Source organism: Anomalospiza imberbis, chromosome 23, assembly GCF_031753505.1.
Source record: "Anomalospiza imberbis isolate Cuckoo-Finch-1a 21T00152 chromosome 23, ASM3175350v1, whole genome shotgun sequence".
Taxonomy (NCBI): Eukaryota; Metazoa; Chordata; class Aves; order Passeriformes; family Viduidae; genus Anomalospiza; species Anomalospiza imberbis.
In genome coordinates, this window is record NC_089703.1 from 4,600,474 (window position 1) to 4,617,707 (window position 17,234).

The 17,234-nt window shown below is 51.9% G+C and overlaps 3 protein-coding genes and 1 long non-coding RNA gene across 4 annotated transcripts in view; 3 read left to right on the forward strand and 1 right to left on the reverse strand.

The window, feature by feature from the left end:
- Positions 1-15,650, forward strand: part of LOC137461869 (uncharacterized) — a 43,456-nt gene extending 27,806 nt beyond the window's left edge. Inside the window, exon 2 of the long non-coding RNA XR_010993516.1 lies at positions 15,209-15,650. This is a non-coding gene — a long non-coding RNA (uncharacterized lncRNA). The remainder of the gene's footprint in view (positions 1-15,208) is intronic.
- Positions 556-5,339, forward strand: LRRC47 (leucine rich repeat containing 47). The gene is made up of 7 exons (XM_068171637.1): positions 556-1,200; positions 1,275-1,721; positions 2,432-2,548; positions 2,860-2,975; positions 3,296-3,398; positions 3,789-3,878; positions 4,057-5,339. Exons 1-7 carry the CDS (start codon positions 559-561, stop codon positions 4,267-4,269), a joined length of 1,728 nt encoding a protein of 575 aa, XP_068027738.1. The 5' UTR covers positions 556-558; the 3' UTR covers positions 4,270-5,339.
- Positions 4,817-8,299, reverse strand: CCDC27 (coiled-coil domain containing 27). The gene is made up of 6 exons (XM_068171642.1): positions 8,144-8,299; positions 7,169-7,299; positions 6,949-7,026; positions 6,467-6,679; positions 5,900-6,004; positions 4,817-5,784 (listed from the first exon to the last, which is right to left on the reverse strand). The coding sequence occupies exons 1-6, from the start codon at positions 8,241-8,243 to the stop codon at positions 5,647-5,649; spliced, it is 765 nt and encodes a 254-aa protein (XP_068027743.1). The 5' UTR covers positions 8,244-8,299; the 3' UTR covers positions 4,817-5,646.
- On the forward strand, positions 8,324-15,650 carry LOC137461838 (myo-inositol 2-dehydrogenase-like). The gene is made up of 10 exons (XM_068171617.1): positions 8,324-8,610; positions 9,154-9,185; positions 9,274-9,763; positions 10,729-10,799; positions 11,221-11,329; positions 11,464-11,594; positions 11,963-12,070; positions 12,965-13,083; positions 13,851-14,007; positions 14,467-15,650. Exons 1-10 carry the CDS (start codon positions 8,324-8,326, stop codon positions 14,613-14,615), a joined length of 1,653 nt encoding a protein of 550 aa, XP_068027718.1. The 3' UTR covers positions 14,616-15,650.
- Positions 15,651-17,234: the final 1,584 nt, after the last annotated feature.

Consider the following 17,234-nt stretch of genomic DNA (forward strand, 5'->3'; position numbering starts at 1 on the left):
TGAGCCCTGCCTGTGTGACCTGTACAAGTGTGTGCTGTCTGTGTGTGAGCTGTATCTGGACCTGTACACGTGTGTGCTGTAACTGGACCTGTGTGACTTGTACCATGTGTGCTGTATGCGTGTGAGCTGTACATGTGTGTGCTGTAACTGGACCTGTGTGAGCTGTACATGTGTGTGCTGTAACTGGACCTGTGTGAGCTGTACATGTGTGTGCTGTAACTGGACCTGTGTGAGCTGTACATGTGTTTGCTGTAACTGGACCTGTGTGACTTGTACCAGTATGTGAGCTCCAGCTGTGTAAGCTGTGCCTGGACCTGTGCGGCACCGCTGGGGCGGACCCGCGGCTCAGCAGCGATGCGGCGCCGTGTTTTGCCCTTGTTTAAGGCATCACTGCACCCAGGAGCAGCGATACCATCCCGGCGGGACCGTGCCGCCGCGCTCCCGCAGCTGCGTTCCCGCCGCGGGTTCAGGTCGCGGCCGGACCCTCCCCGAGGGCGGGACCGTGCCGGGGGCGGCCCTTGGACGGCGGCGGCGGCTCCGGGCGGGGCTCTCGGCGCGATGGCGGCGGCGGCGGCGGAGCCGTGGCCGGAGCTGGAGGCAGCGGCGCGGGAGCGGCGGCGGGAGCTGTCGCTGGCGGGCGCGGCGGTGGCCGAGCGGGTGGCGGCGGGCGGCGGGCGGCTGCCGGAGGCGCTGCTGGCGCTGCCGCTGCTGCAGTCGCTGGAGCTGAGCGGCTGCGCGGCGCTGCGGGAGCTCGGCCCGGGCGTGGCGGCCGCGCTGCCCGCGCTCCACACGCTGGTGCTGAGCCGCAACGCGCTGGGCCCGGCCGGGCTGGGCGCGGGGCTGGGCGGGCCCCTGCCCGCGCTCCGCCTGCTCGACCTGTCCGGGAACGGGCTGGAGGCGCTGCCCGCCGCGCTCGGCGGGACGGGGGGCGGCGCGGGGGACGCGGCCCCGGCCTTCCCGCAGCTGCGCAGCCTCAACCTGAGCGCGAACCGGCTGCGGGAGCTGGGCCCGGGGCTCGCCCGCGCCGCGCCGCAGCTGCAGGAGCTGCTGCTGTCCGGGAACCGGCTGCGGGCGCTGCCCGGCGGGCTCCTGCCCCCCGAGGGGCCGCCCGCGCCCTTCCCGCTGCTCAGCCGGCTGGACGCGGCCGACAACGAGGTGGCCGAGCTGGGCGCGGACATCGCGGCGCTGCCGGCGCTCAAGGTGGGAGCCGACCCCGCCGCCCCGCCCGGGTCCCCGTCGCGCAGCCCTGACCGCCCCATCTCTGTCTCCTCCAGAGCCTGGACGTGGCCAACAACCAGCTGCGGGAGCTGCCCGCCGCGCTGGCCGACTGCCCCCGCCTGAAGGAGGCCAACTTCAGGGGCAACCAGCTGAGGGACAAGCGGCTGGAGAAGATGGTCAACGGGTGCCAGACGAAGGCCATTCTGGAGTACCTACGGGCCGGGGGCCGTGGGAAGGGGAAGGCCGAGAGTGCCAGAGAGGATGTCAGGAAGAAGAAGAGGGAGAAGCAGCAGAAGAAGGACAGTGGGGATGGGGAGCAGGATGAGGTGGAAGAGGCGAGCAAGCTGCTGGTGAAGGTTCTGCACGTCTCTGAGAACCCAGCGCCTTTGGTGGTCAAAGTGAGCCCGGGTGTCAAAGATGTGCGAGCCTTCATCGTGTGCTGTGTGCTGAAAGGAGTGAACTTAAAGCCGGGAAATGCTCTCAAGAGGTTCCTGACCATACAGGTAACAGCTGCAGCCGCGTGGTATTCATTTGGAATGGGAATATTACTGGCAGAGTTGGAAATAGACTGTTCTAGGCCCCTTCCAGCAGATGAGTTTTGGAAATTTAAGGTGAGCTCCTCACCCAGCAGGTGTGAGGGTACAGAGTGAGTGGTCCCTGCCAGCAGCACATGCCCAGTCAGTCTGAAATCAGCAGAACTGGTTTTTGGGAAGGGCCCAGCAGAGCTCAGGTATTGCCATGAGGGCAATGGAGGCACTCACATTTGTGTTGTGACTGTAACAGCAGCTTGTTAGTGCTGTGGAACCTGTTAAAAGCTAAAAATAGCCCCATGTCCATGTGTAGAGATCCCCTGGATTGGCTCCAGCTTCCCTGATCTGTTAAAACCATGTCACACACCCAGTTTTCTAACTGAGGTATCCTGCCTTGGGCCAGCTGCTCACCTGTCCCTTAGGTGGCAGGTGGGAGCTGCTTTCAGGTTACAAGTCTTGAGTATTTGGGATTGCTTTCTGACTTAACATTTGATTTCCCTGTAGAGAAACGTGTCACCTGTTGTCAGGCTTTGGGCTGTAGCAGAGATACAGGTGAAGGGAAGGGCTCTGTTTTAGTCACCTGGCTGGTAGTGCTGCATTAAATATAGAAGAATCTGCACATAGGAGGGATAAATCACATTGCCTTTTTGATCTATTTTGATGGCAAGTCCTTTATGTTTCAGACCAAGCTGCACGAGGACATCTGTGAGAAGCGCACAGTGGCCACCATTGCCACCCACGACTTGCAGCTGGTCAAAGCTCCTCTGACATATGATGTTCAGCCTCCTGATGAGCTCAAGGTAGGGCTTAAGGGTTCTTTCTTACCCCATAGAGCCTAGAAAACAAACTCCAGGAACCTTACTTTAGATGTTGTACTGATTTCCTTGCTGTCCTGCTGGATCAGATGCCTGGTTTAGTACTGGCAACTGAGCCTGTTTTTCAAGTGGGCATTACAGCAGTCTATGTGAAATGGAAAGTATTTCCATGCTGAAAAAGGCATGCCAACCTGCAGAAATATTGTTTAGTTTTTGACTTGCTTACAGGGGAGTGTTGTAACCCTGGTGTTTGAGTGCAATTGAATTAAAATGTTTTGTTTTCCTGTGTGGTGCAGATCATGCCCTTGGGTCGGAAGGAGATCAAGGCAAAGGACCTTCTCCGCCAGCTGCAGCTGGAGGCCGAGGAGCAGCGGAAGCAGAAGAAGCGTCAGAACGTCTCTGGGCTGCACAAGTCAGTACCTTGTTGTGGTTTTCTCACACTTAGGTGACTGCACTGGGGATGTGACGGATCTGTTCAGAGCAGCAGATAGAAGGGAAGCAGAGAGGATTGAAGGGTGTGTGGTGCACATGCTGTGAGCTAAGGGAAGCAGGGACGAGGTAAACTTGACATAGTACAGCAGATGGGCTGTAAAGCAGTGTGTGGCCCTGCCCTGTGCTGTTCACTGCTCGTGCAGAGATCACACACTAATTCATTTTTGTCACTATTTCCTGCCATTGTGTTCAGCTGCTCTCTCAGTCGTTCACTTCTTGCTGCTTTGTTTCTCGTGGTAGGTACCTGCAGCTGCTGGATGGCAAAGACAACTACCCATGCCTGGTGGATGCTGAAGGTGCTGTGATTTCCTTCCCACCAATAACCAATAGCGAGAAAACAAAGGTACATCCTATTCATGGAAATACATTAATAATTAAGCAGTGTTTCTTTCTATTGAGAGATGTTTAACTCAAAGACATACACAGTTCTGTGAAACTTGTGCTTGTAGTCCAAGTATAAATTCTTACAGTTTATATGGGCTCCACTGTCAGACTGAGAGGGATCTGGGAGTTACAGTTTCACCTCTGTAAATCTGTTCCAAAGCACCAGCCTGCTTGTGCAAAGGCTTTGTCAGAGGGCAATAATACGGTTTTTGATTTGTAAAGAACAGCAGAGGTTTGCCCCTGATTAAACAGAGTGAACGCCTTCAGCTCTGTGTGCTGGGGTGTGTCCAGAGGGCTGTGGGTAAGCTGCTCTGACTCCTGACTTGCTTCATCTCTGAAACCTTTACAGATTAGAAAAGAGACCCGGGACCTGTTTCTGGAAGTGACGAGTGACACCAGTTTACAGATCTGCAAAGATGTGATGGACACTCTTATCCTGGTAGGGAGTTTAGGAAAATATTCTTCTGTTCTTGGGAGGGGCTCCTATCAACTGTGTCATTGCTCACATACATTGAGAAGAACACAGAAGCTGATTTGTATTTTAGTAGTATTGTTGCTCCCTCTCTTCATTCTCTGCCACAGAATTGATATTATTCTCTGTATTTTGCTTTTAACAGAAAATTGCAGAGCTGAACAGATCTGCCTTGGAGAACAAGGAAGGCTCTGGTTCAGATATGGAATTGGATGCTCTCTGTGGACCAGGGAATTTGAACCTGCCCTTGGTGGTGGAGCAGGTGCGAGTGGTGGACACAGATGGGAACTTGAAAGTACTTTATCCTTCAAAAACGGACCTGGCCACAGTTTCCTCTCTGCTGACTGTGATCCGTTAGCAGCTGCCTGAGCTGAGAGAGGATTCCATTTCCTTTATTTTGGTTTTTTTTCCATATATTCAACAACGCAACTGGTGCACAGTGAGATGGTTTGGGATTTTAAAGAAAAGATGTGGAGTGTCCTCCTGGGAAGGCAATGGCTTCAGAGTTTGATGAGCTACAGCAAGGAGAATTGGGATCTTTCATCCTTGCACAGTGTTAGGCCTGTGCAAAAGAGCAGTATCTTCAAACATGGACTGAAGGCAGAATGCAGTAGAGAAAATCATTATGATGTTTAAAACAAGCACAGTCACATTTTTCTGCAAGATCACTTTTTCCTCCTGGTGTTTTATCTGGATCATTATTATAGCAGCAGAGAAATGACAGTGTGGAACTGAGGTCCTCTGCTGGGTACAACCTGGAGTCAGAATGCCAAAGCACATTGCTGACATCTTGTTCTGCAGAATTTTATCTGGAGTAACTGTGAACATTTAGTTGCTGTCAGAAGCATTTAATTGCTGTCAGAACTTGAGGGATGCATTTTAAAGTGACGGTTTCTGTGTTCAGGCATGAGCACAGCTTCCATTTCTAAGGGATTTGTTTAGTCAGCTGCAGGGTTTGTGTGTCCCGGTGCATTTCAGGGCCATCCTCCATCCCTGTGGGAATTGTGGTGACCTTGTGTGTGACCAGAGAGTTACTGTGGTTGAGCACTGGCTTTGTTCTTGCTGAGGAGGTTCAGGTCCATTCAGAGCTGCCTCCAGCTGACACTGAACTCCCTGTCCCCCCAGAGTACAGGCACTGATGCCCAGAGAGGCCTTCCTGGAGCTTTCTGCCCCACCCACATATTTTTACCTTCCAAAATACAGACAGCTGGAGCAGTTCTTGTTTGGCAGTCTCTGGGAGACCTATATGTGTGGGTGAGCACTGGGGTGAACTCACACCTTTCCCTAAGTCAGGGTGACCCTCAGATTGACTCTGCTCTGGTAAAAATTATATCTCAGAGCTCTAACTGAGCTGCTGCTATGTCAAATACATCCCCATGTTGGGACTTGCACATGGAATGGAAAAATAAAACAGCTTTTGCAGCCCTGGCACTGTCCCTCATTTTGGCACTGGGGGATGTCCAGTCATGTCACTCAGAAACTTCCCAAGTCAAAAATGGGAATTATACACTTCCCAGCTGCTCGTAGCCAAGCCATCCTTGTGCTTCAGGCTTCTCTGGGAAATCAAGTGTTACTGCAGACCAAGGACTTCCAGTGACTTGTGCTCCGAGTTGGCTGAAACAATTGAATCAGATACTCCCACAGAACTTGGTGTCGGTAAAATGAGTTTAATTTCTTGTAAAGCACCAGCTCTGAGCACAGAGCCTGAGGCTGGTGATGGGTTCTGGCTCAGCCTTCAGAGCCTTTCCATCCTGGAGGATTTCCTTCTCCTTGCTGGCGATGCCGTGTGGCTGTCGCTGCTGCTGAGCAGTGACATCTTGCTGCCCTTGTTCTTCAGCATCTGCTGGAACTCTGTCCGCTCGTTAATGATTTTCTGAAAATCAGCGATATGTGAAGGGGTGGGGGGGCTGGGAGCAGCACTGCAAAGTGTTCTCTTACCTCAGCAGTCCCTTCCTGGCTGCTGGAAGCTGTCTGGGAGAGCCACATACCTGCATTGCCTCCAGCACCTCATCGTCCGTGAGCTCAGCCTGGGGCTCCTGGCTGCCTTCCACGCGGAACGTAGCCTGGATTATTTTGTTTCGAAACCTTTCAAACTTTGGATAAAAGAGGAGAGCAGGTGTGTTCAGTCTTTATGTGCAATTCCTTGGCATTTGCATGGATTTACAGAGACTGTGCTGTCAGGCTTGGGCAAAGGACTGGTGAATGATGATGTGGAAAGTGTTTATGTGAAATGACAGGCGGTTTGGGCTTCACTGAAAGTGCTGTGGTAATTATGTGGGTCTAGGTGGGCTCTTCCCCTGGCACCAGGCACATCTGCCTGCAGGAGATGACTTTAGGGTGGTTCTTGTTACCTTGGGTCTGGAAGGATGTTAGAAATCTGGTGATGTAACTGATCTGAACTCATGTTTCTCAAGGGTTTCTGGTATTTGAAGTCTGTTTTCTTTATAAGTGCCACAAGAGCTGCCTGCTCCACCGGTAGGGAGCAAATGGTTTGAGATTCCCAAGTGTGTCCCAAGAGGGAGACAGGGCTCTAAGGTGAAAGAGGCCATGCTTACCTTGCTGCTGATGAGCTCCAGTGCCACTCTGGTTTGCAGCTCCGTGTGCTGCAGTGCCTCAGCCTGGTCCTGGATCTCCTTCTGGGCCTGTTTCTGCTTCAGGAGGTGGAGGCGGGTGGTCACAACCTCAGCCTGCAGCTGGCTGATTGTCCCCTGTAACTCACTAACGAGCTTGTTCTGCTCAGCCAGCTGGGATTCCTGTTCTGTAACAACCTGAGCAGATACAGAAATCCAGCTGTCACTGGGGAGAAGAAAGTGAGCAAGTTTGGCCTCATTTTCCCACTATTTGGTCCAAATGCTTCCTGGGCAGAATCTATGGACTAACAACCTCACCAGCACTGGTAGCTGTTAATATTTGGTGTTTTCTCTAAAACTACTTGGATTGAGTAGGGGTTTTATATGCCAAACTCCACCAGCCCTAAAACCAGCCCAGTGAAGCAGCAAACACCAGACTTTTCTGTAGAGGCTTTGCACAAATTCACCTGTTGAAGGTTGCTGTTCTCCTCCGCCATCATCGCTACCACTTCTTCCTGCCTCTGTTCTTCTGTCAGGCTGCAAAACTGAAAGGAGAATATTTTACACTTCAGTTTCACAGCTACATGTGTCACTCCTGCCTATGAGAGAGGGACATGTAGCAAAAATCCCCAATTCCCAGCTGGCGTGTCTCCTGCTAGCCATGGCCACCATGCTCTTGGGCCGTACCTTGTCAGACACAGCTTGGAGCTGGACTTCTCGTTCTCTGAGCTGCTTCTGGAGCAATTCCTTTTCAGATCTGATTCTCCGAAGCTCGGATTCTTGGATCTCCATCTGTCTTTGCAAGGAAGAGATGGCACCTGTAAAGTGGGAGAGTACTCTGTTAGCAAAGCAAATCCCTGCTGAATGCTTTGTGGCTGCTTTTGTCATGTGAGCATAAGCAAAGCCATTGTGGGAAGAGTCTGGGAACAGGCTCGGGTCACATTAATGCTGCAGCCCCAGTGATTCTGGGTGATAATGTGGTTTGTGGTGCTTTGCTGGGATGTGGGTTTGTACAGCCTGGAGAAGAAAAGGTGGTTTCACTTCAGGGTGACCTAATTGTGGCCTTCCAGTTCCACAAGGAGCTGACAAGAAAGAGAGAGAATGTTTACAAGGGCCTGGAGAGACAGGACAAGGGGGAATGGCTTCACACGGATAGAGAGCAGGGTTAGATTGGATATATGGAAAAAATCCTTCCCTGTGAGGGTGGGGAGGCCCTGGCACAGGTTTTCCAGAGAAGCTGTGGCTGCCCCATCCCTGGAAGCATCCAAGGCCAGGTTGGATGGGGCTTGGAGCATCCTGGGATAGTGGAAGGTGTCCCTACCCATGGCACAGGGTGGGACTGAGTGATTTTTAAGGTCCCTCCAACCCAAACCATTCTGTTATTCCATGTGTATTAAACAACCCGACTCTGAGGTGGGCACTGCTCTGAGGAGTGAGAGTGGTGGGCACTGTGGGCACTTCGAGCCCCGCTTGGCTGCCGTGCTCAGCGCTTTCTCTGCTGGGTTTTCTCGTGTTCTTCACTTCCAAGGAGAGAAAAAAAATGTTTTGTTCAAAACACTTTCAGCCTGTGAGCGACACCCTGTAATGTTTCCAAGGTGAAAGGAGCCGAATTGTATGAGACCTAGGCAGGTAAAGGTGTGCTCTGGGCACCTCCCGCGGTACCTATGGCCATGTTGTGGTCATCCTTGGCTTTCCGCAGCTCCTGCCGGAGCTGTCCCATGGTTTCGGTGAGCGCTGGTCCCTGCAAACCATCTGCTTCCATGGGCTGGGGCTGGGGCCGGGCCGGGGCCTCTCCCGGCGCCGCGGGGGCTCGGAGCGGGGCCGCTGCCGGGCAACGGCGTGATGCGGGCGGGCTTTCCGCTTCCGAGTCAGCGGGGCCGGGCCATGGGGCGGAGGAGGAAGACGCTGCACGACTACGCGGCCGAGTTCTCGGAGCTGTCGGTGCGGCGGGAGCCGGCGGGGCCGAGCGCGCCGGGCCCGGCCGGCGCCGTGGAGACGCTGTTCTGCACGCCGTGCCAGCTGCCCCTCAGGGTGCGCCGCGACCGCATCCTGGAGCACCTCAGCTCGGGCCGCCACTGCCGCAACCGCCGCCTGCTCCGGCAGCTCGGGCTGCGCGCCCCGGGGCTCCGGTGAGGCACCCACCGCTGCTCGGGCTCATGCCGCCTTTCGCTGCCTCACCCGCCCCATCTCGGGCTCATGCCGCCTTTCGCTGCCTCACCCGCCCCATCTCGGGCTCATGCCGCCTTTCGCTGCCTCACCCGCCCCATCTCGGGCTCATGCCGCCTTTCGCTGCCTCACCCGCCCCGTCTCAGTCTCACCCGACCCCAGAACAGCGTACCCAGCTGGACCAGTGCCCGTCCCCCTGTGCTGGGCACTGCTGAGGCCCTTTGAGTGCCGTGTCTAGTTCTGTCCCTCACTACAAAAGAGGCTCAGTGTGTTCACAGAAGGGCATGGAGCTGGGCAAGGGGCTGGGGAGTCAGTCCTATGAGGAGTGGCTGAGCGAGCTGCGGGTGGCACTTAATGCTGTGGTTTAATTAACAAGGAGGTGTTCAGTCAAAGGTTTGCCCTGATGAGCTTGGTCTTAATGATTTTTTAATTATCTGTCTCAGCTGACCCCACTCAGGACAACGTCCTCAGACATATGGTGGCATTCTTGGGGTGTTCTTATGCAGGGTGTTCTCAAGAGTTGGATTCCATGATCCTTGTGGGTCCCTTCCAGCTCAGGATATTCTCTGATCCTCTGGTCTCTGTCTCCTCAGCTCTGCAGGTCCTGACTCCAGTGTGAGCCTGAGCCTGCCCCTGCCACTCGACGTGCCCTCCTTGCTCTCCCATCCCTCTTTCCTCATCGCCACTGGATCCAGCACTGGCTACAGCATGGTCCCCCTCCCCGCCCTCCTACCACAAGCTGCTGTTTCCCCACCACCCCATCCCCGCCACACACAGGGACGACCCAACACCCTCCATCTCCAGCCACCCCTCACTGCCGGCCACCTTCCACACCAGGACTGCACCTCTTGGCCAAAGTGGGCCCACACCTGATGCCTCCAACAGCCCGACACCCCCCTCATGTCATGGTGGCAGCGGCGTCGGCCTCGTGCTCTTCGGCGCGGGGCTCGTGAGCAAAGCCTTGTTGCAAAGCCTGCTGGAGGAAGCAGGCTGCTGCCTGCTGTACGTGGTGGAGGATCAGCTGGAGGAGGTGGAACGTGCCTTCGGCGCTGAGGTCCCGGCTGGCACCAGGGTGCTGCGGCGGCAGGATGCCACCATTGCCCTCGGTGATCCGCGGTACTGATGGCCACCAGCTCCCGGGTGTGGCTCTGCTCAGGGTGGGGGTTTCCAGCCAAACCTTGCCTTCCCCTCTGGGAAACTGTAGCAGCCCCAGACTGTGCCTCTGGCCATCCATGTGGGAGTGAGGGGCTCTTTTGTCACCTACCCACGGGTCCTTCCAGAGTCTCTGAGAAGCTTAACTGGAGTTACATACACAGATTAATGGAAACTTGGAGGTGTTCAGTTACAGGCAGTTTGGTTAAGAAATAAAAAAAAAGCCTGTTTTCCTCTATTCCTACAGACCAATAATAAATGACACCTTCCCTGCTGCCTGCCAGTTTCCCTGTCTCAGAGCAGTCAGCTCAGTTTGGTGGCTCTTGGAACCCTGAGATAAGTGAGGGTTGGTCTAAATAGGGAGGATTGTGGCATTTTGCTTCACAGTTGAACTGAACAACTGTAACATCACTAAAGTGCTGTTGCTGTCAGGTCTAAAATACTGCAGGAGCAAAAGGCAGAGCTTTTAGGAAAGGCAGATTTGATACTAGAAAGTAAAGCATCACAGGTAGTTAAGATGCATCAATTGGCAGCTCTACCACACAAATACTTTGGATTTCTCTGTGTGTGTGAACTGACAGGATTTACATCCTTTTTAAAGGAAACCTTTAAAATACCTTTTAAAAGGAATAACACCTTTTCAAAGGAATATCTTTTAAAATTCCTTTTTAAAGGAAACTTAAAATACTTTCTCCTTGAAGATGCAGGGAAAGCAGTGCAATTCCTTTGTATCACTTGTGATTTTAACCTATGTATGTCACTCTATATTTCATCTTTGAAGCAAGCACTGAGTTCCTTCTATAACCCAGCTGGCTCTTCCAGAGCAATGTGGTTTTAGGTTTTTTAACTGTAACCAAATAGAGCTTTTGAGCATCGTTTGATCTAGTGAAAACCTTGTCCTTACTGAAGATCTCTCTTGATTCCTGCAGAGTCTCTGGAGCCATTATTTGTTCCCCACCTGACAAAACCCCTGAGATGGTAAGAGATGCCTTACGAGCAGGTGAGAGGAGCAGCTGCACATTCAGCTTTTCCCTGTGCCCATTGATGTGCACTTGTGAGTGTGTTTGTGTTTCAGCAGCAGCCCTGGAGCTGTACAGGCTCTCAAATTGTATAATTAAAGTGACTGAGATCCCTGCTGATGTTAATTTAATGGCTGGACACCAGTGGGGTTTCTGCTATGCTGGTCCTGGTATGACTGGGCAGTGTCTCATCCTAAAATCCCACCAGGACTCACAGGAAAGCTGTCACCAAAACAGTCCCACTCCTGGGGTCTGGGACAGCTGAAACCACAGCAGGCAGGCAGAAGGGGATAAATGCCATCAAAACCACAAATGTAACGAGCTGTGTATGTTACTGCAAGATCAAGGTGTTTTGTGCAGCTGTGTCTCCCCTGAGCCCCGTGTGTGTCCTGTTTTGCACAGGTAAAGGTGTGTTCTGCGAGGGGCTGCCCAGCTTGGACAGACAGACAGCAGAAGCCTGTTTTGATGAGGCCGACAGCTGTGGGAGGCCACTCGTGTGTGGGTTCTACAAGTAAGACCAGCAGTTTTCCTGTGATTTATTCTTGATAAAATCACATGTCTGGAAGAAGCGCTGATTCCTCAGGCTTTCTTGCCTTTGTCCTCAAATCAGCTTGGTTTCACCTCATTCCTTGTTTCCCTTGGAAGGCGCTTTGACCCAGCCCTGCAGTTCCTGTGCAAGAAGGTGCGGGACAGCCGGGTGCTGGGCAGGATCCACCGGATATCGACCATCAGCAGCCTCTATCCTGCAGCCTCTCTGAGCCTGCTGAGAGCCTCAGGTACCCAGCAGCTTCCTGAAGAGTCTGGGCTTCACTCAGAGTCATGGAATGGTTTGGGTGGGAAAGGATATTTAAGCTCATCTGTTCCACCCCCTGCCATGGGCAGAGACACCTTAACCAGACCGGGCTGATCCAAAACCTGTCCTGGAAATGTCTCTGTGTTCTGTAGGAATTCCCCTGAATTTGTATAGCCTTAAGATCCTTGGGGAGGAGTGTTTTCTTTACCAAACTTCATTTTTGTGCATTTTTTTGTCCCTTTAATTTCTTCACTGTGGGGGCTTTTTATACCATCTCTGTGCCATTCAGAAATGTAAATTGGCTATGGGTTTCAATACAGAGACATTAATGCCCAGTTTTGGTTCTTCCAGGTGGAATTTTTTACAACGCTGCCGTGCACGACATAGATCTTATCAGTTTGTTGTTGGGAGAGAGTGTGCCAGATACAATATTTTCCCTGGGCCATGCCTTCTGTGCAGGTAAGAATGTGTCTTTTGATGGTTTATTTGGTACCCCTGGACTTCAGGGTTAAAACTGGGAAGAAAGAAGGAGCAAGATCATAATAGCCATGATAATTGTTCCATCATGGAGCAGCTGAACAAACAGGCTGGTGGAACAGAAGGCAGGTTCCTTGAGGGTATTTGGTGAAGATCTCTGAATCTGGTGAATCTCATGATGTGAAGCAGTTGCAGTGGAGTTATCATTGAACATGACTCTGCAGGACGCCAAGTTTGGAACCAGAGTGCAGAAAATACTGAGCTAAGGCTTGAGCTCACAAGAACATCAATGAAATGTTCATTCTCTGCTTTCTCTGGCCCTTCCCTGTGGATCCCAGCACAAAGCTGTGTGTTTGCTCTGGGTCATGTTGGGCTGATGTGCACACTTTGGGTTACCACACTCATTTAAATGAACTATAAAAGGTGGAAGCTGCCATTTTTGAAATGGAAATGCAGAGTTTTAATTAAAGTAATTGCAGCAGCTTCCAAGCTTGGCTGGCTGGGGTGAGGAGGGGCAGGATCCAATGCTCTTTTCCATGGCACACATTGAAATGCAGCAGACAAGAGCCCTCGAGGAGGGTTCTGTACCTTCTGCCTCGCTCCAGCAATGTGCTGGAAGTTGCCTAATCCTGGAAGCACAAGTGGGTGCCCTCGTCAGGGAGCTGCAGGCTGGGAAGGTGGAGTTGGACTGTTCCTGAAGAACTGCCTGTGTTCCATCAGGAATGCTGGTGGAGCAGCTGGAGTGCTGTCACCAGTGTGTCCTGTGGGAAGGCGTCAGGAAGCCAGTGTCGCCTCACGAAGGAAGAACAGCAGTTTGCAGCTGTAGAATGTGCTGGTTGCTGTTCCTGGGGTGAGCCAGGCCTGCTTTGTCCCCAGACATGGGCTGCCTGAGGGAGGTGGACACGGTCACCATCAGCATGAAGTTCCCCAGCGGAGCCATTGTCACTCTGGACGTCAGCCAGCACTGCACCAGGAGCTGTGACCAGCGGCTGGAGGTGAGGTCCTGCTGCTCAGTCAAGTCTGTTGTGACTCCACAGCCCAGCACAATTTTTCTCCTCTGGGTGTACCTGCAGGACATTTCCCAAAACCCCTCTGTTACAGAATCATTGAGGTTGGAAAAGACCTCCAGGCTCATAGAATCCAACCTGTCACCAATCCCCACCTTGTCACCCAGAGCAGAGCTTTAAGTGCCACATGTGTTTGTTGGGCTGTTGCCTCAGCAGCAGTGGCTTCTTGTCCTTTTTCAATCTACAATCCACTTTCTCTTTTCTCACCCACATTTTCACTCTGTCCCGTGCATTATGTGGTGGTATGAACTGCATGAATCAGACCAGAGCAGGAACTGGTGTCAGCTCTCCTGAGGCTGAAATTGAGCAGATTTCCTTTGTCCTTTCCAGGGTGTTCTCAGCTTAGCAGGAGTCCAGCATATGAAAGGAGAAGAAAAGTGTAAATTCCTACAGTAATGAATAATTGCAGCTATCAGGGCTGGTCTTGGGGAGGAATTTCTGTTAAGCACTTATAAAAGGGGCTTTGCTCAGGTGAGGTATCACTCAAGTGGAAGCCACTGTAGTACAGCAGATCCATGGTGTTTCTGTTGTGTCTGAGCCATACCAGGGCTGGGGCAGGTGTGACTCCTCATTTCAGAACCTACTTTTGTCTTGTTTTTACAAGCCAGGGCTTCTCTAACCTGGCCAGGTGTGTGAGATTGAAAGTATGATAATTTAAAAATGTTCTTTCTTTTCTGTTGTGCTCCTTCCTTCAGGTCCACGGGTCTCAAGGAACGTTAAGGGTGGACAACCAGAATCCCCTGGGCATCACAGAGCATGGGACTTCTGTGTCCATCTGTCCTCAAACCCAAGCTGAGCGCTATAGAGATGCATACAGGGAGCTCTTCCGGCACTTCCTGAGAACCCTGAAAGGTGGGACAAGGCTTAAACTGATGGCTGTTGTTGCTTTGGATTGGCTTTTTTGGGGGATGCACTGTGTCAGGTCATGGTGGGGGATGATGATCTGAAACTCTGTGCTGGGAAGAAATGAGAGTTGGAAGGGGAAATTGCCTTGGACCTTACTGTCCTTTGTGATGAAAGCAGCTGTTTGTGACAGCCAAGAGATCCTCAGCTGGAGTCCTGGCTGCCCAGAAGGGATAAAAATCACAGAATCAGGGAGTGGCTTGGGTAGGAAAAGGCTTTGAAGATCACCTAGTCCAAGCTATTTTTGTTCAACAGTATTTCAGTTCTTGTGGCTGCATTGACAGGGCACGAGGAATGGGCTGAAATGTTTTAAGCCCTGCGGCCGCAGTGCTGGAAACTGCTGTGGTGGGATCTTTGCTCACAGGGGACCCCACAGGCTTCATCCAGTGCTTTGTTCCTGTCCCACAGGCCAGGAGCCCCCCATGGTCACCAAGGAGCAGTTCCTCTGGACGATCCAGGTGGCTGCAGCAGCCGAGCAGTCCTGGAGGAACAGATCTGCCGTGGACTTGCACAGCGGTACCACGGACCCGGCTGGAGTCAAGGCTGAGCTCGTGTGACAGCCACTCCCACCCAGTGGCCCCAACAGAAACCTGGATGGTGGTTTTGGTGTTCCCACTGGGAGTGCCCAGCAGACAGAGGCACTTCTGAACCAGGAGCATTTGGTGCTGGGGCAGTGCAGGGTTCCTACCATGTCAGCCAGAGCCTGCAAGAAATTTAGTGTGGTTTCATCCAGGTGGCTTTTCGTCCTGGAGGGTGCTGCTGGCCACGGAGCTCTGTTTTCCTGGGAGAAGAGTAATTCTCCTTAGGCCAGGCAGGGTGGTGTAGGACCACCAATAGCTGAGATGAGGGAGAAGTCTCCCCTTGGAGAGGGAACAGGCGCTGCCTGCCTGGAGGAGAAGTCACAAGTTGGAGCCTACCCAGCAGTGCCACAAGGAAGGTGATGTAATGCTCAAAAAAACACAGGAGCATCTGTCTGTGAGTAGGCTTAGATTGGATATATGGAAGAAATTCTTCCCTTTGAGGGTGGTGAGGGGCTGGAATGGATTTCCCAGAGAAGCTATGGCTGCCCCATCCCTGGAAGTGTTCAAGGCCAGGTTGGACAGGGCTTGGAGCAACCTGGGATAGTGGAAGGTGACCCTGCCCAGGGCAGGGGGTGGGATGGGATGAGCTTTAAGGTTCCTTCCAAACAAACCAATCTGGGATTCCATGATCCTGTTTGGGACACAGACCCCAACAGAAGGCAGAGCCACAGGCCAGTCAGTGTCTCTGTCAGGAGCTTTGGACCTTTGTCATGTGTGCAGCAGGTGTGTGGCTCTGACTGTTCCTGTTTGGCTGTCACATGCCAGTTTTCAAGATCTTTTGAAACTTTTTTTTTTGTATTTTTATTGAATTAAAACAACATTCTTGACTTCTTCCATTTCAAGGCATTAGTTTATAAGCTTGCAAGAACCTTTAGTTCAATCAATTTCCAATTCCTACCTGTGGAATATATACTACTAAAACTAGAAAGAGTGGTGAAATTTGTGTTCTTTTTGGGAAATTGTTTTTAACAGTGTAATTTTTCAAGCTCAGAAAAACTGTGTCTTAATGCTTGTTCTCCATTTCATTCACTATTTTTTAGCCATTTATTGAGAAAAAAAGTTTTGTGTCCAGAAGCTGGTTTTTGCCTCTCTGTACTCGCTGTAGCAGATTAGTACACCATAGTGGGTTTCTTTTTTGTTTCAGTAGCTTCAGGCCTTTTGAGGTTCTACAGTTGAAGGTTTACTCTGGGTTAAGAGGGTACTTTCTTCCAGTTTTAATTTCCAGATGCAAGAATTCCCACGTGTGCTTTTATTGTGTTGCAAAAAAAAAAAAAAAACCCAGAAAACAAAACAAAAAAAAAAACTCAACAACAAAAAAACAACCCAAAACAAAACAAAAGAGAAACCACAGCTATAAAAATAACACATTTTCCAAAGATAACATTATAAAAAATACAATTCCTACCATGGAGTGATCCATTAATACTGCCGGGAACAGCCCCGGGAACGCTGGAAATGTGAGTGGTTGTTGCAAAAGATTTAAAGCATTAAAGTGCTTTACTGAGCCATTTCCTGGGGACACAGATTCACTGTCAGCCATGCCAGGGGAGTTCCCAACCCCAAAGGTTCCCAGTCCCTGTGGTGTGAGAGGTGGGATGGCCCCAGGGATGGTGACTGCACCTGCAGCTCACCAGTACCCGAGGAAGAGGAGGGACAAGAGGCAACAACCTCTGTGTGCTGAAGGCTCAGAGCTGCTGTGGGACACCCAGACAGGGCCTTGGAGGAGCATCCCAGGCCCAGGGCTGTGAGTGCAGCACATCCAGTGGTCACACTCCTGTCCCCTTTGGAGAGGGAACAGCCACTGCCTGCCTGGAGGAGAAGTCACATCTCATGTGAGCCCTGGTGGGACTTGAGCTCTTCTGCTCTTGATTAGAGGCTCCAGGGCTTTAGGAAGGGTATCCAGCCCCTTGCCCAGCCTGGGGGTGATGGGAAGCAGGTGCAGGGCTGCCTTTGGAGGCTTCCAGAGGGAGAGTGCAGCAGTGGGAATGTGCTGGGCAGCATCATCTCTGTGCAGATTCTCTCAGGCTGTCCAAAATCTCGAGTGACCCAGGGCTGAGGGGGCAGATGCAGAAGCTCCCTGCCCTCCCTCCCACAGCGACAGCTTCTGTGACTTCCAGTGCCTTTTCAAGACCTGTTCTGGGACATTACCTTCCCAAATGTGTAGGGAATAAACATTCAGGGAGGGAACACACCTATTTGTGTCCTTGCTTTCTGTGAAGGCTTTTTTCCCCATCTGAATCAACAGAGAAATTGCAGCTGGAGAAAATGATGAGGAACAGAAGAGAACTGGGCAGCCAGTCCATGCCATGCTCCAAAGAGATGGAATTTACACCATGACATTCCAGCTTGTCAGGTCTGACCTGTCAACAAAACTCCCCAAGGGAGCAGGGAAGGATTATCCAGACCTCTGACTTCCCAGGACAATCACTCCCTCCTCCACAACTGCATGCAAGAGATTCAGAGGAGATACAAAAAACTGAGTTTTGAATATATAAGGCTGGAGACAGGATTCTCTGCATGTTTGCATGCTACAACATGGAATTAATTTACTTGACACTGTGGTGTCTCAGGAGTCAGTATCAATTTTTATAGCTT